Here is a 27,578-nt window from a genome sequence, read left to right as displayed (position 1 = left end):
GTGTAAAGAATTTCATAAAGGAAACATTGATGTGCTCATGAGAAATCACACAGATAAAGTCCATTTATTCTATTGAATTAGTTATAATTAATCATAATTAAACAATATTGATGACTCCTAACATTTCAAGATCGGATATATTGGCATGTCTTTGAATGAGCAACTTTCACTTTCACTTTACCGCGACGCATTGCCTGTTATCTCACTGGAGTTCCGCCTTTAGAGGGCGCTCGTGTAACCGAAGCAATGACACACATCCACATCAGAGGAGAAGAAAAGAAGAAGTGAGTGAGCGAGGGAAGGGAAAGGGAACATAAACATGTGAAGTGGAACACAGCCGTTCATTCTGCTCTAAATCTGATGTGTTTTCAGACTGTGAGTGTGAGTAATTTTTTTATGATTTATTAGGAGAAATCTAAATCCAAATGATTAAACGAGTCAGTTAATTTAGTGAATCATTAATGAACTGACTGATGTTGTACATTACATTACGCTCGTGAAACGTAAGTGCGTTAATGGCTGGTTTTTCACATTACAATTTGTGAAGATCATGAGTTGTTGATTATGGGATGGGATGGGATGGGATGGGATGGAGAGGGGGGGACATTCAAATTGTTGATAAAATGACAAAAACTGCATGCCCTCGCCTCTTTAAAACCACAAACCTTTCCATCAACATTAGATTAACCGTGTTAAGTAGCTATTTTGTAAAACGTATCATGCAAATGAAATATCAAAGTGACCTTATTAAGCTTTTTCAAATATTACCTTTCATTTAGTGTGTAATATTACTTAGTATTATATTAGTTCAGCTACCAAATCAGACATCTGGAGATTACAACGGACAGTCAGGATTGCTGAGAAGATTATCAGTTCCACCTACCCAGTGGTTAAAGTGGGATTTGGCAGGTGGGGAACCCTCACATATTGTGTAGGTGCAACAGGGAAAAATTGCTCACATATTGAATACTGTGAATCGTGATAGTAGGCCTAATACTTTTTGGGACAAAAGTGTCACTGTGGCACCAACTATACCAAGTAGCCTACTTATTTACTTGATATTTTAATGTTTTTATTTGGGGTCTTATCTAGCGAAACGTTCGTTGCCTTGAACCGTTTGGTCCCCAGTGAAGTACATTATATGGAGAAATGTTCTCATCAAAAACCTTAATTTCTTTTCGACTGAAGAAAGAAAGACATGGACATCATGGATGACATGGGGGTGAGTAAATTATCAGCAAAAGTTTTTTTTAAAGTGAACTAATCCTTTAACACCTGCCAAGTGTCAAATGCGGGGTAGATTTTCCGTTTGGCGAGTAAATCTCAAGAGGCTATCCGCCACACTGGCGGGTGAATGTTTATCATACCAAAATAGTAATAATATAATGTTCGGACACTCGGGAGGTCGTGAGATATTGCACACGTTACGAGTCAGTTAAACTGATAATCGTGACAAAACAGCTGGTACACGGTACGACATTTGCACACACATTTCTGTCATCTTATCGTGCAATTTATACGTGAGAATTAGTTTTTACGTGCATAGGATACGCATGGGTAGGTTTAGTAGTGGTGTGGGGTGCGTGTGTATTATACGTTTGGTTAGGATTAGTGGTGTGGTAAATTAGTGGTAACTTTGATTCACTTTTTTGATCCACTTCAAATGACTACTGTATATAAATTGCGACGGTTACTCAGTCAACAACCTCAGTGTTTTCGTTTTTCTACTGTTTTTCTCTTTTTTTCTCTCTTTTTTTTCCCCCCACACATCGAAAATTGGACTAAATCAACACAACTGGATTATTTATTTTTTTACCATTGTTCACCCTGGATCAACTCGAAGAATACATCGACGCTCACTACAACACACTCGGCTGCAACATGAATACGCCAAATAACAAAGGTAAACCCACTTCAATCTCCAAGAGACCCCGTCCTGATTCATCTCCAAGTTTAAATTCAACACCATCCTCACCATCTTGCTGTGCCGAGGTAAGCGATATATTACGCTCAATCGAAAACAAACTTTCCGGACTCAACACAAGAATCTCATTAATAGAAGTCATTCACAAGGAATTCCAAGAACTACGTTACAGTTTAGAGTTCAGCCAAGAACAGATAGACACTCTCACTAAAGAAAATAACTTCTTAAAGGACTCAGTTCACAAAATTTCCGCTCAGTTCACCTCCGTTGTCACAGAAAATAAATCGATGAAAGAAAACATTCTGGACTTACAAGCACGCAGTATGAGAGACAATCTAGTGTTCACAGGCATCCCGGATCAAACGCCAGATGATCCCGGAAAATTAATCAAGGACTTTATGACAGAACAACTGAAACTACCAGTTGAAACTGTACAAGGATTAGTGGTGTGGGGTGCTTATGTATTACATGCAATAAAGTGTGTATCATATGCACGTGAAAACTCTGTATCCTATTTACGTAAACTCATTTTCGCGTATACATTTCACGATAAACACAATATGTGCTATAGAGACGCATTTTCATGATATCAGGCTCAGGCTGGGTAACACATTTGCCTAATGCCCACCTATGTTCTACGCTGTCTGCCCGCGAACAACTTGACCTGCCCTCAAACACTGTAGCTGGTTCTTGTTGTGTATGTCGAGAAGATGCTGTTTTCTACACTGCAAAAGCAAATTAACTTTGTAAACACTTTCAAAGGATGAGGATGTGAAGAGTCTCCATGAAGTCTAAATTAGGTTTACAAAACGCTTATCCATTAAAGATGCGACAGTACCCACTTTATCAGTAAGTATGATTATTTATTAATGTATATTTTCTATTGGGTGTTCTACTAGTGCATCACTGAAAAACGTTCTGCTCAAATCGTGCTTGAGATGGAGGTTCGGGTTGAATAACTAGTTCTTCCAATGTTTCATCTCCAAAGCAAAATTTGTATTTTCAGTCCCCCAAAAAATGGTTTTAAGCCAGTTATTTTTATATTCTGCTGTAGTGTCAGTAGACATAGGTTATATATAAAACTAGAAATTTTAATGCGCAAGCATGCAAAAGAATTCCCGTGCACATGTGAATAGTTTCTCGAGGGCACAAAAAAAGCTACCACAGAAACCAAAAATTCTCGGGCCAGCAGCATTCAATTCAAGTTTTCAATTCAAGTTTATTTGTATAGCGCTTTTCACAATACATATTGTTTCAAAGCAGCTTTAAGGAAAATGCATTTCAAAAATATACATACAAAAATACAGTTAGTTAATCATAAAATTTAGGGCATAACATATCGCCGGCGTTGGGTCGTCTCTTCACAGGCGTCGAGTCGTCTCATCATAGGCGTTGGGGCATCTGAAGTCTCCTTGAGAGGCTGGATACATAACTGGAGCTGACGAACTCTATTTGAGTTATCTCGGGACAGGCGTCCCGAGATAACAACAAAAAAGGCAGATGGGAAATAATTAGCGTAGCTGCTGTTCATAATATGAATGCATTTGATCTGATTTAACTGTAGTATAAAAGGTATGAGATGCATCATGTGAATGCTTGGCTAAAGAGATGCGTCTTTAATCTAGTTTTAAACTGGGAGAGCGAGTCTGAACCTCGGACAATATCAGGAAGGCTATTCCAGAGTTTAGGAGCTAGATGTGAAAACGCCCTCCCTCCTTTAGTGGACTTAGATATCCTAGGTACGACCAGAAGCCTCGAATTTAGCGATCTTAAAGAGCGCGATGGATTATATGGCGATAGAAGATCTCTTAAATACACAGGAGCTAAACCATTTAGGGCTTTATAGGTCAGTAACAATACTTTGTAATTGATACAGAACTTAATAGGTAACCAGTGTAGAGATGATAAAATTGGTGTTATATGATCATATTTTCTTGACCTAGTAAGAACTCTAGCAGCTGCATTTTGGACTAACTGTAGCTTGTTTACGGAGGATGCAGGACAACCAGCTAATAAAGCATTACAGTAATCTAGTCTCGAGGTCATGAATGCATGAACTAACTTTTCTGCATCAGAAACTGATAGCATATTACGTAGCTTAGCAATGTTTCTAAGGTGGAAAAAGGCTGTTCTTGTGACATTTGAAATATGATTTTCAAAAGACAAGTTGCGGTCTAGTATAACACCCAGGTCTTTTACTGTAGAGGATAAAGTAACAGGACGTCCATCTAGATTAAGGTTGTATTGTAAGAGGTTTTGTGGGCAGTTTTTTGGACCAATCAGTAGTACCTCCGTTTTATCTGAATTTAATAGAAGAAAATTACACGTCATCCAATATTTTATATCTTTAACACACTCTGTCATTTTAGATAATTTAGTGTTATCATTTGGTCTTGATGAAATATATAATTGAGTGTCATCAGCATAACAGTGGAAACTTATTCCATGTTTTCTTATTCCATGTTTTCTTATCATGTGTCCACATTTCAATCTTAGCCGTTCTATTTAATCAGAAACGATCTGAAAACAGGGCTTTAAGTGTAAAATCCCGAACTTGTCCTTTAAGCTTTCATTCATGAACCGAAACTCAGCGAATAAGGTAGCCTACTCACCTCACAGACCTAAAAAAAAGAGAAATGTATCTATTATTTACAGAAAGCTTGAAATCTCTACTTTTAAACAGAAGCATTCAAAACAAAATAAAACTATGTAATCCTTATGAAATGTGCATTTCTCTCCGGCGCGTTCACTACTGCGAATATCGCGAGTCACGTCAGTATCGTCAACTTCATCTTTGCAGGCAGCCGACACAAACACTTGTCTATTAATAATAAACAATTAAAATGTCTCATTGCAATATTTTACATATTCATAACCATTACTTTTGCTGGTTCTTTGTGACAGCTTTTAGGTGCCGTTTACATGAACACGTCACTACTGCATCAGCATCGGAAACATGGAGAGAATAATTTTTTTTTTACTTATTTTGAGGAATTATACAAACAAACAGCTGTTAAGAGCGCCGACAAGTTGGATTGCGTAGAACGTTCAACGAATTCTGATTAGTTGAGAGGATTTATCGCGTTTAGGCTAAAAATAGGTTTGGCGCTTCGCAGTTTGGAAAGAAACTGCATCTTGCAGTAGGCCTACATTTTAAACCAGGAAATATAGCGATTTGGCATGAAACGCTGATGGAGCAGTGAATAGGTTCAGTACACAGCAAAATTATATGACGAACTAATTTTTTTTTAAATGGCGTTTATCGCGTTTTGGAAAAGAGATCCTCATTTATTTAATTTGTATTATTTTCCCCAAGCTCATAAAATTGACCGGGTCGGTCGGACACCGGAACCAAACCAAAAAATGTTTAGGCCTTATAGCACTGCTGTTTTCAGTAACCCAGATGAGCCTGTGTTATCTGTTTTTAGCGGTTGTTATCGAGGAATAGCCTAACGGATGGCGCTTTTGACTAATCAGAATGAAGTATTCCACAGAGCCGCATAGTGATAGTGGTTGGGCTACAACACTGTATTTGTCTTGTACTCCACTACACAAGACACGGAAATTCACGCGATGTACGTGTACCGTACATCCCTAATTACTATTTAATTCAATGTCAAGGAAGAAAAATTAGTTTTGAGACATAAGGTAAAGTGAGGTCAACTGCAAAAACGGGCTTGGTTCTAGGGCTGGGTGGGGCAGGTGCATTTGGTACACAATGAGAATATCGCGATGCGTACCGTGGGTGATGTATCAAGGTTTTTTTGGTTCGGTTTGAATATTGTAACGCGCCTAGTCTTCAGCATTTCTTCAAAATGGCTAGATTCAGCTGCTCGGGTTAAGTTAAGCAGGTCATCTCACCAGCAGGAAACAGTCAAGGTGGCGATATAGCCTCAAAATTATATCACATTCACAATATTTCAAGAATATTTGCGATAATGATAAACATAATGAGAGAATTTTCACACAAAAAAATTATATATCGTCATGTATATCTCACCTAAATGTTTTCTCCCTCATTGCGTTTTTACAATAGGGTAATTTTGTTGTTAAGAGATTATACAACCCAAGGAAGCTTGATTTCAATCTTTGAATAAAGTGAAAAAGTAGAAAACATTTATACAAAAATAATAAAGATAGGCTACAAAGAAAGAAAAAAGTTTTGGGGTAGCACCTCCCGATAATTTTTAAACATGTTTAAAATGCTTTTAAAAACGGCCCGATTTTCACCAGCGTGTAGACTGTCCCCTATTGCCAAATCATACACAACGCAAACACTGTCTCTCTCTTTGTCCGAACACTTTTTTACATTACTGTTTTGGTATGATGAACATTCACCCGCCAGTGTGGTGGATAGCCTCTTGAGATTTACTCGCCAAACGGAAAATCTAGCCGCATTTGGTGCTTGGCGGGTGTTCATTTCGGACCCAGCAGACACATATTGTCAGTAGGGATGGGAGGGTTTGAAAATTTAGCAATAGGAATTAGGGCTGTCACTTTTCGTTCGAAAATCGATTGCACAATTGATCGGACCAACCAACAAAAGTTTAAAAAATTAAAATAGGGAATCGATTTTAACCAAATAATGTACACTATTAATTTTAAAAGAATTAAACAATAAAAAAATATAGATATAACAAAACTCACAAACAAGCAGAAAAAGAAAATAAAGAATTCCGAAAGTGCAGTAGGTGTTGCGAAAGCTAGAAAAATTTTACGCGCCTATAATTTCAAACGGTTTCAATCGCTGCTGCTAGTTTTTTGAAAAGAAAATGGAGGACAACGGCAATCAACCTGTGCAACATGAGAGACGAGTGATGACCTAGGGCTGTCGTGATAACCGCAATATTGTAGTACCGCGCTACTGACAAGCCAACCGCAGAGGAATGCAAGTAACCGCAGCAACCGTGATATTCGCGTGCTTTATTTTTCATAAGGCTATACCCTTATTGTTTTGAACTTTGTGCATGTATATTGAATGTTAAATAAGTTAATAATGATAACAAGACTGTTTATCATGGTTATTTGTACAGAGGCTTCATGGATTTGCACTTAAGCCTAAACAGACAGTGAATGAGAGAGATCGACTGAGCGCGTGCGATTACCTGCGTCTTTGAAGGTCAAGTCAAGTCATATATATTTGTGAAAAGGTTCCCGTGTCCAAGGAAAGCAAAATATAGTCGTATCACCCTTTAAACGTTTAAGGGTATTTTCCATGAATGGCGACAGCGCTGGTCAGCATTCCTGAAAAAAATCAGTCACGCATTGAATCAATGCCATTGGTCTCTATTAAGTGAAGCATCAGCTTCAGCGTTACCCATGCGATGCATTGCTGGTCAGCTGAGCCTTGAAAAGTGGAGCTTAAAGTTAAAAATAATTAACACCTTTTTTCATTACATCTATCTTTTAATGATTCAGAGTTTTTGAACGTGTTCGTTGAATGAACGGATTAATGACTCACTCAAAGACAGTCAGTTGCCGAAACAATGTAACTGGGTGGTTGACGTGACGCTACATTTTTGTGTTCATGGTGACAAATATAAATAAAAATGTATAATATTTCATTAAAATATCTGTTGTTTTATACAGTTTAATCTTCCAGAACTAATACATCTGTAATTAATGAGTATTATAATTCAAATATGTAAATATTTAGGCCTAGTTCTAAACATGACATTTGTCCACTGGCGTGACTGTCTGGGGTAGCGTTGCTTATGTTAAAACTACGGTAATTAAATGAAAAACTACGGTAATTAAATGAAAAATAAGTCTAAATACATTCAAATACTTGAATTGATGTTATAGCGGTGTTTACTTAATTAAACTAAAGGTTATAAGTCATAAGGTCCCCACTTAGAATAATTGTGACATTACATTTTGTCCGCAAAACTGGTGTCCACCTGGTGTGACGCCATTCTGTAGATATAAAACGGGCATTCATTTGGGCACCCTATTACTGAGAGGGGGCCTTCTTTATCCAGAAAGTACAGTAGACCTCACTGGAGTACATGGACTGCCCACAAAGTGAGTCCTATTTCAAATATTTTCATAATATTGCTATTTCCGTGCACTGTTAGAAATGGTATCCATTATGCAGATACGTCACGTAATACGCAATTACGTTGAAAAGGTCAACGCTTCACCGAGTCAGTGTTTACAAATGTGCGGACGGAGGACCATACACACATATTCAAATGTCTTTGTGTCAGTTTATCGTTTAAAATGCCCATTGCGTGTGCGTATCCTGGGTGTTGTAATATTAAAAAGCCTAAAAGAAAATTTTCGTCAGGATAGAAATGTTTTACTTTCCATAGAAGCGTGACCTTTTCAACGTAATTGCGTATTGCGTGACGTCACGAACGCGCATCACAGAACAGAGCAAGGCGAGCATTTTTGCTTATAAAACTTAAACTTTTTCATTTATTTTTTAAATGACCGAGCGTTTCGCTAGATAAGACCCTTATTCATCGTCTGGTATCGTTTAAAGCCCGTTGAAGCTGCACTGACAATGTCATTTGGACCTTGAACCGTTTGGTCGCCAGTGAAGTACATTATATGGAGAAATGTTTTCATCAAAAACCTTAATTAACTTTTCGACTGAAGAAAGAAAGACATGGACATCTTGGATGACATCGGGGTGAGTAAATTATCAGCAGAAGTTTTTTTAAAAGTGAACTAATCCTTTAAGGTCTGGTTGGTTCACGTGAGACGATTGACAGCTTTATAAACTAATCATATCACACTGATGTCATAGCTGACGCGAATCAGGAAGAGGAGAGTCATCGCTAGCTCAGTTAGCTGTTTTAAGCTCTTGAGGTCGCACATTTCAATGGGTTAGGGTTAGGGTTATGCTGCGTTCACACCAAACGCGAATAGAGCTTCTGGCGTGAGAGATTTCTCGTCAAGTTCGATTTTATGTAATCGAACATAAAGATTGATTTTAGAATGACACTGCACACTTGAAGTCACACATTTCTGAATGAGAATTAAACTCGCATAATTAAAAAAAGTCGTTTGACCTACGTTATAACAAGTCATTAATGTCTTTTAATTTGTTTAATATAATAGAACCGAAGCTATAGATTGTGAATTTAAACATTTCTCGTTTACTAGCGGCAAACGTCAGGAGTACTAGCTGAGGTAAAGGCTGTTCCCGGCGGGTTACATGAGCTCGAGCGCCCGGTGATCGCCTGGATCTCACAACTCCGAAAACATCAGATACATTTTTAAAATAGGCACTATCTTTATAAATAAACCACAGTTTTGAGCTTTAAACAACTACATTCCTGACTGAACAACTCTTAAAACTACATTTCGTGACACAATAACAGTAGTATTTTTAAATTTCGCGGCCTTTCTTGCAAACAGACAACCGCCTAGCCCCTCACAAGAAGCGGATTTCGCCTCGGACGCGCATCAATTTCGCTTTGGACGCGTGAATGCATTCAAAATGTTCAAGCAGCAAACTAGACGCGGTACACACGAATTTGACGTGCTATTCGTGTCCGGTGTAAATGCACGGTTAGGGTTAGAGTGATTTTAGTGATTTGAGTTGTACTAAAAATATGACTGAATTAAATACAGAGAACAGTAGTTTTAACTTTTTAACCCATATAACTTTTAACTTTAAAACGTACCTTTTTATTTTAGTGAATTTTAAAATAAATTTGAACAAAAAAAGTAATAAGCCAGGTCCATTTTGTTTACGTTCATGTTAATTTGCTAAATGTTACGATGGCTCCCAGGTCTTTTTTATGGGAATGTTGGTTTCTTCTTCTTTCTATTGACTTTATTGTACAAAACACATTTGAACTTGAAGTTGTAACTTTATTTTAATTATTTTTTTTAAATTATTTGAACAAGAAATAATAAATGTGACTTAGTACAAAACAGGGGCACTTTGTACTTTTTGTTGTCCACTGGTGTGACGAAATGTCCTGTGGTGTGACAAACTAAATTATAAGTGGAAAAGGCATTTAAATGCACAAATTTATGTAAAAGGTGTTGAATAGTATAATAATGATATAATCACTATGCACATATAAGGATGGAAAGAAGCTTTATTAGGTTTTATACTAATTATAATGAATATAATCCAGACGTTTGGGTAAAGTCCCTATGTGCACATCTTATAGTGGGATAATAACATGATTGTGAATTTTTATTGGTTACTTTTGATGTGGGAATGTAATTAGGACAACGTGATAAGGATTGTGCATATTTGTCTTATCTGTCACACAATCTCTGAATTAAATATTAACATAAAATTTTTTGTTACACCGGTGGACAGTATTTGGGACTACCACACAAAAAAGTGAATAAAATGCAAAATAAATAAGGAATTAGAAAGGGACACATTCAGTTTTGAGTTATTCACATATTAAGCAATATAATTATAAGACATTTGACATACATTTTAGAAGAAGAAAAAAATTCCACTTTGGATTTGAGTTCACGTCAACCACCCAACTACGTGCTGAGTGACAGCCTTTCAGTGCGCAGAGACGCTGTTTAGTTTCGGTTACATTCGTTCCTAAAAATGTCCTCGTTTTTGTGCATGCTGACCACATCGTAACACTTATTTATATAGCAACAAATAATAAATAAAAATAAATAAATAAATGGCGATAATACCACATATCGCGCTATTGAGCCACTCAAAATTACCGCAAGGAAAATTCCTTCACCGCGACAGCCCTATGATAACCCCTAATATGAATGGGTGAATGTGAGGCAATATGTTGTTGCAGTCACTACTGATAATGCACTTAATGCAGTGGAGCAGTACCTGGGTGCTGTTAACATACCGTGTCAGGCCCACACAATCAACCTGGCTGTACGCAAAGGGTTAGATGTCAGAGCCATAGACACAACTCTTGCTAGGCTAAGAAAAACTGCCTCTCATTTTCACAGATCCACTACAGACAGCAGCCTCTTGGAGGATAAGCAGCGTATGCTAGGCCTAAAGCCAGATAAGCTAATCAATGATTGTGTGACAAGATGGAACTCTACCTACGATATATTTTGTAGGGCATCTGAGCAACGTGGTAGCCGTGATATTTGACATAGCAAACGCTATGACCCTAAAAAGGTAGCGACATTTATGCTTTTGAAAAAAAGCTCCTTACCTGGATCCTCGGTTTCGTTTAATTCATATAACGGAGGAACAGAAGCAACAAGTGCGCACAAACATTAGAGAGGAATTGGCACTGCAGTCTAGCAACAATGACGAACCCGTGGAGGCGGAGCCATGCAGCTCATGCAGGGGGAAGACGGCCTTAACAGCAATGGGGGATCTGTTTGGAGACATCTACACAAGGGGCTACGAAAGACCGAATGACGTCGAAAGCGACCTCTTACAGGAGATGATGACTTATGAAAAGGAGCCACCATTGCCAGCTGACAGCGACCCGCTTTTGTGGTGGAAGATTGTAAGTATGAAATACCCCCACCTTGCGCAGCTGGCAATGAAATACCTGAGTGTCCCTGCGTCTTCTAAACAGCTGGACATATAGTAAATAAAAAAACGCTCTGCTCTGGACCCTGAAAATGTTGATCGACTTGTTTTCCTGTCCAATAATTTGTAATGGGCCTAGCCTTTTTTCAAATGTCATTATATGCCTGCCTAGGTGTCGGTTACATTCAATAAAAAACACATGGCCTGTTCTCAACTTCAAGTAAGCCCATTTAAAGTTTCATTTCTGAACCGTTGTCTGAAATGGATTGAATCATTATGTAAAATAATTTGTGATTTTTTAATTTCCTAAATCATATATGCAGCTGGGTTGAAGCCTGCAGTAATGTTTTTCATTTATGTTTTTCATTTGTTATGGCAGTCCACTCTGCATATATATATATATTTTTTTTTCAAGAATGTTGCTCCTGTTGCTGTTTGTTATTCTGCACGAAACTTCATGCCAATAAATCAGAAATATTGCTGACTTGTTTCAAGTACCCTCTTTACGTTCGTCCTAATGCCTGTTATTTGTCCGTGGATTGGCCTTTATTTGGCGTTGAAAATGGAACGTCTTTTTTTAGACATTGAAAATCGATTTTACAATCGATTCAATGAACACTTATGTCTTAAAAATCTAACATGATTTTTTTCACAAAAGTGACAGCCCTATTAGCAATATTATCATGGTTTTGTTAAAACACGATGAAAGTGTTCAAAAAGAACTGATGCTTACGCTGAAAACATTTCAACAAGTTTTATATTTGAAAATCAACAAATAAAACAAGCAGCTCTATGCACTTTTTGAAGCAAGATTCTATTCTGTGGCATTTCCTTTCTTATAATAACCGTCGTCAATAGCAACGCATTATAACACAGCGCACATCCGTATCATGTTCGCTATACAACAGTGGGTGATGGTCACACAAGACGACTCGGTAGATTTCAAGTGTTTCCCCCTATTGCAGCTTTTTTTACTTTTGTACATGTTCTGCAGACAGGGTGACCATACTCGATTAAGTTTCCCTCAGGACTTTTGTAAAAGCCAATATGACCACACCTCAGATTTGGTCCTCTTAAAAGGCTGAAAAATCGAGCATGGCCACTGCCTTCCGCCATTCCTTCTCGAATAAAAAACAACATTGCGTGCTGTGCCTGCGCCAGACTGTTGCTGGCTGCACAGGATTTACAGAAGGGATGCACGATTTTGAGAAAAAACCTAATTGCGGTTTTTCTGACAAATATTGCGATTGCGGTGCGATTTTCGATTTTTGCGTTCGATACTTTTAAGTGCATAAAACCTAAAATTATGAATAAAATGTGTTGTTACTTCGACACAGATGGTTAAATAAACTACATACATAGTGATTGAGGTAATGAGATTGTTTGATGCTTCGTGATTATTAAATACCTGAACCTAAATACCAAAGAATAAGAAGACATAATGGAAATTAACTTAAACACTTGGTCATTTGTTTTTAAATTCTTTAACACTGAAAAATAGAAAATGAATTCTTATTAGATTTAGATTTACAATTAGAAAAACAAAATAATTCTGTAGTCCACTGCCATTTACTGAACATGAAACTGTTATATTGCACACATTTTAAAATAAGAGTAATAATATAATAAAATAAAATAAGTAATAAAATAATAGAATTACGGTGAAAAAACGAGACAACACAGACTCATATCAACAAAAATACTAGGCCATCTTGGTTAATGTTTCAGAAAAGTTAAAATGAGAAGAGTTAGTGTTTCCTTTAGGATTGTTTTAGCAGTGGGGAAAGATCTGTCCAAACAACAAACACCCCTGATGCTGAGCGTAGCCTATGCTTGCTAAATGGTACCCCTGGAGCCTGTTCCTTAAGTCTGTTTACACCTATAAAATAATTTAAAAAAATGAGTGATGTGAGGGATTATTGATTGTCAAACAATCTTTTGGGCGCCCGCAGCCCGCTCGCAGTTTGAAGCGCGTGTCTGCGCTATTCTCTGACATACCCGCTCGCAGTGTGAAGCGTGTGTCCGCGCTATTCTCCGACACGCGGTGTGTAGCGCGTGTCCACGCTATTCTCCGACTCCGACATGCCCGCTCGCGGTGTGTTTTTACGCTTGTCCGCGCTATTCTCCGACATGCCCGCTCGCGGTGTTCTTTATCAATCAACCAAAGCCGGTCTCGGGGGCGCCGCCCTCGCCATCTTTCCATTCACTTCACTTTTGCTATTTAACCAGAGCGAATGAGACGAGTGCGTCACGTGTGGTGTTTGTCAACGCGCCTTTGGAGAGAAGTGAAAGTGACCGCTCGGCTAGTATCGATTCTTCGGGAAATTAGTATTGGTACCGTTCAGATATTTCAGTATATTTTTGACAACACTAGTGTTAGCTGCTTTGCTGCTGACAGAAAGCCGGAGCACTGCATACAACCTTGTTTCCATTGCCATTTCTAATTGGCCAGCAAGCCAGGAACGCGAGATTCGACCATTTCGATTGGCTAATAGGTTTGTCACTCAAATGTCAGAGGCGGGGGAAAAAAACTCAGACTCCTGAGGTTAGGTTATTGCGGGAGTTAAAACCTCAATATCGATGCGATAAAGGTTAATCATGCAGCCCTAATTTACAGTGAGTTATTAAAATCAGGATAATCAAACACGGTTTTAATGATGATTACATTTTAAACGATAATACTAACCGTCAGTAGCATTTTTGCATATTTTGAAAAATATTGTGCTTTGGAGGTCTGACATCTTGTAACCAAACCACTTCCATTCTATTGAAGTAGCTCCCTTTTTATGTACTAAATCGTCATCGGAGCCTGACATGCTGCACTCGCTCTCAGACAGGTGGTGTTGTTGTGCGTGCTAGGGAACCTAAATGCACCATACGTCATTGTCGCTATATCATTGATATCGTCATATGACACTTTTTTTTATCATGTCAAAATTTATACCGGTATGATATGGCACACTCCTATAGTCCAGTCTGTATAGTAAAAGAGCTTGGGTACAAGGAGTGTAGCAGGAAGGACCTGATCTTCCTAATGTTGTATAAGGCAATTCTGCAGGACCGAGCAGTTCGCACAGTATCGCACACTGGACGAGAAGTGCAGCGTCGCATCTATGACAACTCAAGGTTTCGCACACCGGACGTGCACTTTCTCAGTTTATGGCCTGCAATATTGTTATGTTTAAGGACATTATGGAATTAAGATAATGTCTGTACTATGTTATGATTGTAGGCTACTGTACAATTAAATACGTTGCTAAGCCTGCAGTCTGAATTCACTTTATGTCAGAGCGTCCGTTAACTGAATGAATTGAGAATATCACCTGAAAATCCGATAACATCAGCAATTTTCATTCAACCAGCTGATTTCTGTAAATTAATGTAAAACTAAATGTTAATTGCAGCACAGGTTGAAGTCATAATGACAATTTGATACAAATAAATGTAAATTTAATATAAAACTATTTAAATGGCGCTCTGTGGCGCGGCAGGATTTTGAACAAGGTCCTGAGCCGTTGCCGGGCGCCGCGGAGAGACGCCTAATGGCACTGCCAGTGTGTGTACAGTAAGAGAGAATAATGTGTTCGAATTTTAAAGACGTGGTGCTGCGCAACGCATAGATTTATGTTAAATGTTATGTTTTGTTGTGAACTTGAATGTCATATGTGATGTGAAGAAGACTGCAGTTACAAAAGAGAAACGAGATGGTAGGTTATTTTGCTTAAGTTTCCAATTGACTGAAGATACAAGTTATTGTTATATTATGTTCTTAATAAATGTAATTTATTTAATAAATACATTTAAATTTGACAATGTAGTGTGGTACATTGCGAACAAAGGACAGATATTATGCATAAAAGTCTGGTCTAAAAATGGCATAGCAAACTGTGCTTTAAAAATATATATATATGTATAAATCGAGAATCGAATCGATCCGTGACCTTAGAATTGAAAATTGTATCGAATCGAGAATTTGGCGAATCGTGACACCCCTAGTCCAGCTTAAGTAAGTTCAGTGATGGTTCATTTTTGTTGTTCTAGCAATGTGACCTGTGAAGTTTAACTGATCATCGATCACAACTTCAAGTTTCCCAGCTGTCCTGGATGGAGTTATGTTTGAAGAACATAGCTAAAGGGAGAAGTTGTGATGAAGTGTTGGGTTGGGTTGACTGTGACAAAAAGTAGTTCTGTCTTTGCACGATTGAGTTGAAGGCGGTGGTCCTTTATCCAGCAAGAAATGTCGATCAGGCAGGCTGAGACGCAAGCAGCTACCGTCGGATCACCTGGCTGGATTGAGAGTTGTGTGTCATCAACCTAGTGATAGGAAAAAACATGTTTAGAAATGACAGATCCTAGTGATGACATGTAGAAGGAGAATTGGTCTAAGTACAGAACCCTGTGGCATCCCAGTAGCTAAATGTTGCGACTACTTACCTCTACACGACAACCTAAAGGACCTACCTAAGATGGTAAGACTTGAACCACTGCACTACGGTACCTGAGATGCCCTTCGTCATGAGGGTTGACAGGTTTTGGTGGTTAACTGTCAAAAGCAGCTGACAGATCCAGTAAGATGAGTACTGAGGATTTAGAATACAATACTACATACAAATTATTTCATGAATACTAGATTTCACAAATCTAGATTTTTATTCTACCTTTTAATCGCACAAATATATATATTTTTTTTATCAATTACAAATGATGTAATCATTGTGTAAGGTTAGCTACATAAATTGCACTCCCCTCCCCTCCAAAACAATTGAAACCTCTGAATGTAAGAGCAACATAAATTTGCTAGATTAGTTAAATGGTTTCTAAATGACTATTTGAGCAAACATTTGAGACTGTATAATTCAGAGTGATTGTAAGTGTGATGAGCATCTGGTAAATGAGCAATAGTGACCACAATTCACACCTTCAGTCAGTGAAGCTGCTCCCACAGCCGTTCATGAAAGTTTAAATGCTTTTTTTTTTAAAGTATTTCCATCTTCCCACAGGAGAAGAAGCAAGCAGGAGAAATTACTCCTGGAGAAACTACTGACATACTATTGTAATGATGGAGGAAGAACCCTGCAGAATAAAAGATGAAGATACAGAGGAACAAACAGGTTGGTGTTTTCCTTCATTCTTTTTAATGACTGATGAGGCACATTAAAGGTGCTCTAAGCGATCTCGCGTGTTTTTTTTAGGCCAAAATTTTTTTTTTTTCACATACCGCAAACATCTCCTCACTATCCGCTAGCTGCCTGTCCCCTGAACACACTGTAAAAAAACGCGGTCTCTGCAGAGAGCCCAAGCTCCACAAACAGCAGCAAAAACAAACTGAGCAATAAACAGAGCGACCCGCAGCACGAAACATAACAAACTGTTCCAGCCAATAACCGACAAGAATGATGTGGGGTGGGGTTTGGGTTGTTATTGCGTGGATGAGGAGGAGGGAGGGTCTAGCTAGCCTCCGTTTTGTTTTATAATAATTCAAACATCAACAAGAGGTTACGCCAACCGAGATCGCTTAGAGCACCTTTAAGATGAAAACTGGCATTCAATACATCTAATTTTAGATACTAGTTGACTCTGTAGTAAACTGGATTTGTGCTAAATAAGAATGCACTTTTTCTTTGTGTTTCTCATTTGTCCTTTTTTAATTGAATTTAATATGTTGATTTTAGACATGGAAGTGAATGAAGACAAACAACATCATTTCATAAATGAAGATGGAAAACTGAAATATAAAAATGAAGACAAATATTATCTGTTTGAAGAACCCCATTTCAAAAATGAAGATGGAAATGCAGTCGTTTTAAAGACTAAAGAGAATTTCACACAAAAACAAGATGGAAAATCTGGAGTCAAAGGATCTTTCACCTGCTCAGAGTGTGGAATGTTTTACATGCATAAATCAGACCTTAAGAGACACATGAGAATTCACACTGGAGAAAATCTGTTCACATGCACTCAGTGTGGAAAGAGTTTCAGTCGCAAAGGAAACCTTAATGAGCACATGAGAATTCATTCTGGAGAAAATCTGGTCACATGCACTCAGTGTGGAAAGAGTTTTAGTCGCAAAGGAAACCTTATTGAGCACATGAAAATTCACTCTGGAGAAAAACCGTTCACATGCACTCAGTGTGGAAAGAGTTTCACATCCAAAAGCTTTCTCAACAATCATCTGCGCTCTCACTCTGGTGTGAGATCATTCAGCTGTGATCAGTGTGAGAAAAGATTTGTTTTGGCATCAAGCTTAAAAACACACCTTAAAATTCATACTGGTGTAAAGCCTAACTTTTGTTCTTTTTGTGGAAAATGTTTTACACGACTGCACAATTTAAAAGAGCATGAGCGTATTCATACTGGTGTGAGACCTCATGTTTGCTCTGACTGTGGGAAGAGCTTCACTACATCAGGCGCAATAAAACAACACCAGAGAATTCATACTGGAGAGAAATCGTACGAGTGCACACACTGTGGAAAGAGTTTCAATCGGTCAGAATCCTTGAAAATTCATGAGAGAGTTCATACTGGAGAGAAACCGTATGAGTGCTCACACTGTGGAAAGAGTTTTGCTCAGTCAGGAAACCTGAAAGATCATGATAGAGTTCATACTGGAGAGAAGCCATACCAGTGCTCTTCATGTGGGAAAAGTTTTACCAATTTATCTAATATGCGGACTCATATGAAAAAGCGTTGCCTGAAGTTGTCTAACGACCAAATGTTCATGATCAAATCCATCACTTACAAATAATAAACTTACAAGTGAATAATTTGACATTCAGATTAATCAAAATCTGGATAATTTGCTAAAATTAGCAGTGAAGTTTGATTGTTTGACAAGGGAAACCTTTGGATAAGGTCAAAATAATAGTTTAGAAAACCAAGCCCCTTTCACACAAAGATTCCGGAAAATACACGGATAATGTGTGTCGTTTGATTTTGGTTCACTCTGCCAGTGATTTTCCGGAATCTGTGAGTGCGTTCACACACATCCCGTAAAGACATGTGACGTTGTAGAAAGGCCAGTCCAATCTTCTGCTACCGCTCTTTCCATTGTAGTCGTGCACTTACTTGGTGGATTTTTTTTATGTTTTGGATTATCTTACGTTTACTAATGATCTGCGCTTTCGATCTCGAGAAACCACGCTCAAGCATATACTCTTCTGTGAAGGCTTTCCACAAGGTTTAGTAGTGTGTTTATGGGAATATTTGACCATTCTTCTAGAAGCGCATTTGTGAGGTCAGGCACTGATGTTGGATTAGAAGGTCTGGCTTGCAGTCTCTGCTCTAATTCATCCCAAAGGTGTTCTATCAGGTTGAGGTCAGGACCCTGCAGGCCAGTAAAGTTCTTCCACACCAAACTTGTTCATACATGTCTTTATGGACCTTGCTTTGTGCACTGGTGCACAGTCATGTTGGAACAGGAAGGAATACTGAATTTATCACAAACAGGGCTACCATAATATGTGAGCAACATGCATGTACATGTTTATATTTTTGAGAGAATAATGTTTATGCATGGTTATTAAAAAAAAATAAAAAAAAATAAAGTGTCTGAAATAATACCACAAAACACAGTACATATGTGTTCACAATACTTTTGAGTAATGGATGTTGTCGCCTAGAGTTTTTCCTTCAAACTGATCTGAAAATCATCCTGCCTAGTCACTCACATAAAACAATACATTGATTTACATTTTGTAAAACACTTTTTGTTTGGGAAGGCAATATGCGCAATGGTCGTGGACGATGCAACACCATCATGTATAGTAAGTGGTAAGTGGAACCTGAGAAGACAATGGCCCGCATAATGACCCCGCATAATGAGCCTTTCATTCAGGTGTGTCACACAAGAAAGAATGTGAGGACAAAATAAATAAATATATATCTATATATAATCCAAATATAAATTAAAGTCAAATGCACATTTTAGTACATAGTCATACCTGGAAACAAATCCTGTTCAAATAGGCTATGGCTATATGAGCCATTCTACAGAATTGGTTCAAAGTTAGATTTGGAAACTTTTCTTTCTTTTTTTTCAAAAAAAAATGTATACATGCAAATTGTATTATATCCAAGGTAAACATTTCTAGTAATTGTTCAGTTAATTCTCATACTGTATTTTCAGAAGGTTTTGGAATACATCCTCTGCCCAAATGTGTCACTAATAAAAAAACAATAATAAATAATTTAATGAAGGCTTATTGACCTATAAAGATTATTTTACATCTACCTTGTAAATATATTTGTTGCTATTTTATTAAAAAGTGTTCACATGTAAATCAACAACAATTACAATTTTAACAATATTTCAAGTGTAATCTTTCTTTTTTTAAAGTATCATACTTCATCATATTTCAAAGTTAAGGATTCATTAGTTTGATATAGCCTAAGGTTACATTGGAACAAACACTATAACATCTATAGTTTGAGTTTATTTTTGACAAAACATACTATATATTTAACATATGAGCATAAACTGCCTAAAAAAAAGCTTATTTAATGTCTATTTTACAGTCATCTTCATTTATATAGCGCTTTTAACAATGTAGATTGTTTCAAAGCTGCTTTACAGAGATAAACGTATAATTTAAGGTAACAGATTGTTTTCGCTTCATAGCGGTTCTTGAATAATGTTACTTTCCAGCTAAAGTTAATTTTGATTGATTCACTTCCGTCGAAAGGATAATTTGTTATTAAATTAGGGGCTGCTAAGACGACACCGTTCTCTCTACACAGACTTTAGAGTAAGTTTTTACAGTAAAAACTTTATACCGTAAAACTTCAAATAATAGCCGAGTCCCAAATAGACGCCTGTCTCTTTTACACGCCTGGTGTGGCTACAGGTTTGGATAAATAGAGGCCGGGTCTGTTTTTTATTTTCGGGTTGTATTTAATCTTCTAAAACCCGTCAGATCAAAGGTGGAGGGAGGAAGAAGCAGTGTTGCCAGACGTACGATAATTATCGTATTTGTACGATAATTATCGTATTTGTACGATAATTTTGACCTCTGTACGATGTACGATCAATAATGAAAAAAAATCCCATAATGTACGATAATTTCAGAATTGCCCGCAAATTAGTTAAAAAATCTCCCGAAATCTAGATCGAGATTTCTGCACAGCAGAGAAAGGGAGCGAGAGACCTTGCGTGTGTGTGCTAGACCTATTTTTTTTTACAGTCTATGGTAAGGACCCAACCAAGCGAATTATTCAGACCCCCCCCCCGTGGAGAATTCTGCGCATGTTTTCCTCGTGTACGATCATTTTCTTCAAAATACGATAATTTTGTGCTTCTGGTACGATACTTGGACATTTCCAATCTGGCAACACTGGGAAGAAGTCCAGTGAAGAGCAGGAGGTGAGCGTGTGCGAGTGGATCCACAGCATGCGGGCAAAGCATCTCAGAGTCTCACGTAAAATGATCAGGGCCAAGGCAAAAGAAGTGTATGCAACAGTGAGTGACGGCAGGGATGAGGAGAGTTTTACTGCGAGCGCTGGTTGGCTGGACAAATTCCTGAAGCGCAACGACTTTTCGGTCAGAAGACGCACAACTGTGGCCCAGAAAGACGCCAGGCACTTTACTGATAAACTGGTGCATTTTGTCACATATACAACGCGGATTATTAATGAAAAGAAAATACAGCCGAAAAACATTATAGCCATGGACGAAACAGCGGTGTGGTTTGATATGGTGGGCTCGACAACGGTGGATGCGAGAGGTGCGCGCAGTGTTCCACTGAAAACCACAGGTCATGAGAAGAGCCACTTAACTGTGGTGTTGGCTGCGAAAGCAGACGGGACCAAATTGAAACCTTACGTTGTCTTCAAAGGGTGGATCAAGGAGGTGAAATCAATGCAAAATATCAGTGGCGTGGTGGTGGCCACGTCCAAAAATGGATGGATGAAGGAGAAGCTGACTGCAGACTGGCTTCAGAGAGTGGTGGGAAAGCTCAACTTCGCCCCTCGTCTCCTAGCCTGGGATTCATATCGCTGTCATATCAGCGCAGCGACCAAAGCTGAGCTCAAAAGGGGCTGTGAAACTCTGTGGCACACAGATATATTTCATAATTTCATTAACTTCGGGATGTTGTCCTTAGGTAGGTGGCCTGACAGTAGCTTCTGATGTAAGCGAGGATCACCTTATCCATTGTTTCAAAGAGGGAGAGCCCTGCGCATCTGGGCGGGAGCTGTTAGTGCAAACAAGGCAGGCAGAGTTAGCGGAGGCCGGAGAGGGAGAATTGGAGGAGAGCGACGAGGAGGAGGAATTCGCCAATTAACTTGTTGTTGAGGATCGCGGTGATGATGATAGTGATGCATAGGGTAATTTTGTATCACTGCAGTTGTTTTACATGGTAGCCTTCATTATTTATTGTTAATGTGTTTCGGGCAACAAGTTTATAGGCTCGATGGATACCGGTATCTTATATTGTTCTGCCCGTTGCTGTCACATCGTTTCGTTTTTTTTATGCTGCCAATAATTTAACCTGTTAACCTTCACCAGAGCGAGGTCGCTCTGAAGCGTTTTTTTTTTTAAATAGTTCAAAGTTACTATCAGATTTAATGTTATTACCTTGACAAACTATACATCATTAAAAATATATAAGTCTCATGTTTCAGTATTTGACCACTATTGTATTCTGAGAAACTTATAGTGACAGTTATGTCTTAATTTGTGTCAGGATTTATGTAATGAAAAAATGAGTCGATACCTTTAATATGAATTATGAGCGTCAGCTGCTCCATTCAGAAAAAAACTCCGGTGGTGTTGTCATGAGAACGCGTGACAAAACAACGTTCCTCAGGGCTTTTGGCTCAAAAATGTGCAGATTTGGAGAAATATTGATATATTATCATAGGTTTACATCATATTTCTATAGACAGGAATAATATTTATTGAATTTATATCCAAATGCGTCGATGTATACATAAAGAGCGCTGGATACTCTGATGTACTGTGTTTTCAATCCATACAGCAGGCTGAGGGCGCCATTTGCACAGTTTTTTCCAAATATGAAAGCTCACGAAGAAGAAATAACCTGTGACCTTCCAGGACGTCACTGACATAAACACAGCTAACGTTAGCTTTCAGAGATCGCTATAACATGCAGATAAAGATGTTTTGAAGACAATAAACATGATTGCAATGATATTTGATTTACCTGTGTTCTTCGAGCCATGTCAGGTATTTTTATAATAATAGATTATATGTATAATGTAATGCTAATCGGTATAGACTTTACAATAGTGCAGAATAATATCAAATCATATATTTTCTGTCTGATTTTCTTTTCTGAAGCCAAATAAGCTCATAGAAGATTATTTAAAACACTCGACTTGCACTATAAAGTAAGTTTGGAGCACAACAGGGTTTTAATCTCATAAATTGTCGTGTATTGATGGTGTGCTAAGCTAACATGCTAGCTAGCTCTCTAGTTGCACCTGCCATCTAGCTGTTATTTTTTATGATTTTTTTTTCTAAATCGGAATGCTTACTGAAATATTTCTTTATTTAAGAAAGGCATTTGATACAGTTTCAAATGTGAAGTGAAGATTATGAAAGAAATTAGGGGGTGAAACACCGTGATTAGCCAGTCGTTAGCGATTATAATGGAGACAAAGGAAAATAATATTTATGGCCATAAGCCGGCTGGAAAGGTGTAAATGTGTGCAGGAGAGAGTGACACTGAATGGGGCTCGTTTGCACCACAAAACAATAGAGACAATAGACTGAATAGATGCTAATAGATGACAATAAACACAAGTTTGCATTTTAGAGTCAATTCAAAATAAAGTCATTTGAGATGATCTTGAAAAACATTTAACAAAATACAGAGTTTTAGACTTATCACCTTCAAATTTTAAATATAACATGGTCAGACATGTGTCTTTAGCTGGAGTGCATTTCTAGAGTGCTGACGGGCCAACTTCAATTTAATTTTCATGAAGATGTTTCATAAAAATAAATTTCTAATAACTTACACAAATTTGAAGCTATTCATAATTTTTTTTTCATTATGACAATAATTCATTCTACATTTCCAATAAAGTGGCAGGTGTCAGCTTTCAAATGAGACCATACTTGAGCTTTTAGGACAAAGGGTCAATTAATTGAATCTTTTTTAGGTTGGGTATGCTATTTCTGGGGATTTTTCAAAAGTGGTGCTGAAGGCTAACAGGTTAAGACACTTCTTACATTAACTGATTTAATAAACACATTCGAATTATAAATAAAACGTAATATAATGTGGTAACCTCCTACTGTCATGCTTGAAAATCTCAACACTTAATTAAGAACGCCATGTTTCCAAGAACTAGATAGACCAAGCGTGTCCAATACCCGACAGGATCAACGCTGAATTGACTCAACTGACTAGCCTATAGTGACTGTTTACAATGTCTTTTTTGAGCTGTGCCATGGCATAAATTATCCATTTGCACCATGAATTGTTATTTCCTAACTATCACCGCAAGTTGCTTGAATTTGTGCTGCATCGTGCTAAAAGCACTGCATGTGCATCGCGACAAGTTGCCAATGACAACAAATAACAGATAACATAGCCAATATGATGCATAAGCCTAGCAAGAGTATTTTAATGAAAACGACTAGATAAGCCCAAGCACACAGATAGGATTAGCAATGAGCATGTTGCCCATATCCTGATAGCTTTTAACCTGTTCGAGATCCTGCAAATTTAGCCAAAAACGCCTAAAAAAAGGCATCCCCAAATTAAATTGCATGCTGTTCTTGAACCATTTGGAGTATATGCATGGTTTTGGTCTCTTTTGAAAGGGGACACTTTGAGGTTTGTTCCTGAACTCAGAATCACTGTAAGTCTTACTAGTATTGAGTAATAGAACTTTGAACACACTAAAAAAGGTGGAAAAAATTTCCGCCTACATTTTTTTTTTTTAAACATGCCTGTAGATAACTCCAGCTGGGAGGTATTAGCTGGAAAACACAATGGGATCACAGCATGACGCCTTACCAAACCTAGTTTAAAATTTGATAAAAATACCTTGAATAATGAGTGTTTTACACATGTTTATCTACGTTTATGTCTATGCGCTCCCCAAAAAAGGCCACTTGGAGACTCCAAATGACCCTTTGTAACCACAGACACATAACATGCTGCTATTCTTGAATGCTTTACTCTACAGTCATAATTTTGTGCTCTAATGAAAGGTTACACTTAGAGCTATTATATACCTTATCCAGATTCACTGTCAGTAACTGCTGATGCATAGTAACTGAAGTATAAACACATTATAGTGGGGTTTTTTTCAATTATTGAAACCAAACTTTCTAAAAATAAAGAGACAAAACAAGTGCTATGTATTAAAACACTTTAATATTAGAACTCACACTATAAAATAAATATATATATATATATATATATATATATATATATATATATATATATATATATATACACATGTATGTATATGTTTATCAAACTATTTACAAATAAAAAAAATCAGAATCAAAGAAAATATCCCTTCCAGGGGCACATCTACTAAAAAAAAACTATGGGTGCTCTACAACAGATCCCACCTAACACCTATCAAATGTTATTAGCAACATGCCAATCATTATAACAGTCCCTATTTGGAACAAAGGCACATCGCAGGAGGAGCACTTTACTGGTGTCTTTGCCTGGCAGTGTCTGCACCTCAGACGACCTGCAGTGCTGTGTCCAGTAATATGCACAGGCTTGTGATGTGCTGTGCTTGGAGTGTGTGGTGGAGCAGGTCTGCCAGCTGCTGCTGCCAGCTCCTCAACTAGTGTCTCCCTAAAGGCCTTCTGGTGCATGGGTACCTGTCCTTTTCCTTTGGTGATGTCCTTGTAGAGAATGAAGGCATTCACAACTGCAATGTCCATGAAGTGATAAAAAAAAGTCTTATACCACTTCTGGGTCTTGTGGATAACTTATCAGGGCATCGGATAGGTCCACTCCACCCATGAATCTGTTTGGACATAAAAAACAACAACATTGAGATATTTTATTTAATTTCAAGTAGCATAAAAGATTGTTGATTATATAAAACATACCGGTTGTACTCCACTGCTGGTGGAATAGAGACGTCCTTCAACATCCAGCGCCCATCTGGATCTCTGACTCTCCTCTGAACCATGTCCCCCGCATGGGCTGTGTGGAGTGTGGAACACATAAACACGTCCCTTGTGTCTCGCCACTGAACAAAGAGGAGGGAGTCCTTCCGGATCCATCTTATACTCCCACGGGGAGATTTTGAGACCAGAACATTTATTTTGGTTTTCGGAAAACCTATTATGTTTGAGCGCATGGTTCCGCACGCCCAGATCCTCTTCTGAAGGAGGTCAGAGAAAAGAGAGGGACTGGTGTAAAAATTATCCACAAACAACTTGTAGCCTGTGCCAAGCAGCCGGGTGTCAAGGAGCTCCATCACAGACTCATAACTGAGCCCCTTGCCACTGTTGCCTTGCAGCTTCCCTTCATACACGAAGAAGTCCCATGTGTACCCATTGTTTGAGTCTGCAAGAACAAAAAGTTTGTATCCCCAGCGAACAGGCTTATTCTTCATGTATTGCTTTAGACTGATGCGAGCTTTTGAAGCAACCATCCTCTCATCGATGGAAATTTCTTGGCCAGGGTGAAAGTTCCTTTTGCAGGCATCCCTCATTTCTATGTACAGTGGCTTTATCTTGCAGAGGCGATCAAATTGAGGTGTTCCTCTTCTCTGCTCATTAGCAGCATCGTCCACCATGCTGCTGATGTGAAGGGAGCGGCAGATCCGGAGAAACTTTTTTCCTGTCATAACTTTTTTAGGGAACGGCAAGCTGTAAAGATTACTCCCTCGCCAGTAATCCGTTAGGGAAGGGAGTTTCACAAAGCCCATGTAAATGACCAGGCCATGAAAGCAAAAATGTCCTGTAAGGTAACGTCAATCCACGGGTTGGAGGGATTTGAATAGTTAGTTGACCCATAGTCATTAGTGTTTGTAATAATTGTCTGTAACAGGGTGTTGGAAAAAAAAAGTTGGAAAAACTGAAGAACTGTATAAGTTGCTGTATGAATGAGCTGAGGTCCTGGTGCATTTGGTGGGTCTGAAGGTAGGCTGTGGTGGTGTCATGTCTGGAATGTCCACATCATTCCATCCATCTTCAGAAGTGCTGGGTGACATTTCAACTTGACTGCTGCTGCAGCCAGATCTCCCCCTTGCCCTTGCTCTACCTCTCCCCCTTGCTCTGCCTCTCCCCCTCCCCCGTGCTCTGCCTCTTGGTGTTTTGCTGGCTCTCTGGGAAGGTGGGGGATGGGGCTCCTCTCCTGATGAGGTGCTGTCATTCTGTCCCTCAGCATGTAGTTTTTTACTGACTGGCTCCCAGACTTCACCAGAATCATTTTCAGATGATGGTCTGTGATATATATATATATATATATATATATATATATATATATATATATATATATATATATATAAATAAAAAAATTATTATAATAATTTGCAAAACATTTACATTGTTTCTGTATCCCCACAAACAACCAGGCTTATACCATTCATGAGCACACACACACACACACACACACACCTGTGCTTGAGCCCACATAAACAAACATTCCTGCGCGAGCACACACACACACACACCTGTGTTTGAGCCCACAAAAAATGAACATTCCTGCGCGAGCACACACACACACACACCTGTGTTTGAGCCCACAAAAATGAACATTCCTGCGCGAGCACACACACACACACACACACACACACACACACCTGTGTTTGAGCCCCCAAAAAGGAACATTCCTGCACAAGCGCACACGACAGAAGTTAGCCGCTAACGTTAGCAGGTAGGCTACATGTCAAAACACACACACACACACACACACACACTCGACCAAACACACGACATAAGCTGACAAGTACACCTAAAAACAAACACATAAAGTTACCTCAGTATATATAATAAAATAAGTTGTATAATATTATAAAACACTTAGGCTACTTGTCGAGAGTGACGTCTCCACCATCAAAAAACATCTCCTCTGCTACCGAGTCAATGGATTTTTCGCTCTCTTCATCTGAAATAGCATCCTCCGACTCATCACTATCACGGGAAGTGCACTGTTCAATCACTTCTTCGAGTAAGAAGTGTGTTTTGCTAGTTCTCTTTGCCATTTTTCTTTGTTGTTGCCTTCTTTTACTCGTAAACTCGTTCAA

General features: G+C 38.3%; 2 protein-coding genes across 9 annotated transcripts in view; one reads left to right on the top strand and one right to left on the bottom strand.

The window, feature by feature from the left end:
• Positions 1-27,578, bottom strand: part of LOC306984167 (uncharacterized protein) — a 292,265-nt gene that overhangs the window by 117,360 nt on the left and 147,327 nt on the right. The window lies entirely within an intron of this gene.
• LOC306984161 (uncharacterized protein) lies at positions 229-19,538 on the top strand. 8 transcript variants are annotated; one of them, XM_079585251.1, is made up of 6 exons: positions 277-375; positions 1,093-1,222; positions 1,844-1,992; positions 10,838-15,850; positions 16,382-16,492; positions 17,054-19,538. In XM_079585251.1, the coding sequence occupies exons 5-6, from the start codon at positions 16,438-16,440 to the stop codon at positions 18,124-18,126; spliced, it is 1,128 nt and encodes a 375-aa protein (XP_079441377.1). In that variant the 5' UTR covers positions 277-375; positions 1,093-1,222; positions 1,844-1,992; positions 10,838-15,850; positions 16,382-16,437; the 3' UTR covers positions 18,127-19,538. The 8 variants fall into 8 exon arrangements, with proteins under 8 accessions (XP_079441379.1, XP_079441377.1, XP_079441376.1 ...); XM_079585250.1 differs by lacking the exon at positions 10,838-15,850; XM_079585246.1 differs by having other exon boundaries at positions 10,838-16,492.

This window comes from Phoxinus phoxinus, assembly GCF_949152265.1.
Source record: "Phoxinus phoxinus genome assembly, chromosome: 17".
NCBI classification, from domain to species: Eukaryota; Metazoa; Chordata; class Actinopteri; order Cypriniformes; family Leuciscidae; genus Phoxinus; species Phoxinus phoxinus.
This window is presented reverse-complemented; position numbering and strand designations above follow the sequence as displayed.

Bases quoted from the DNA above. Each gene is read 5' to 3' on its own strand.
- LOC306984161 (XM_079585253.1), top strand. From the start codon at position 16,438: ATGATGGAGGAAGAACCCTGCAGAATAAAAGATGAAGATACAGAGGAA. The intron at 16,493-17,053 runs GTTGGTGTTTTC...TGTTGATTTTAG, and splicing joins AGATACAGAGGAACAAACAG to ACATGGAAGTGAATGAAGAC.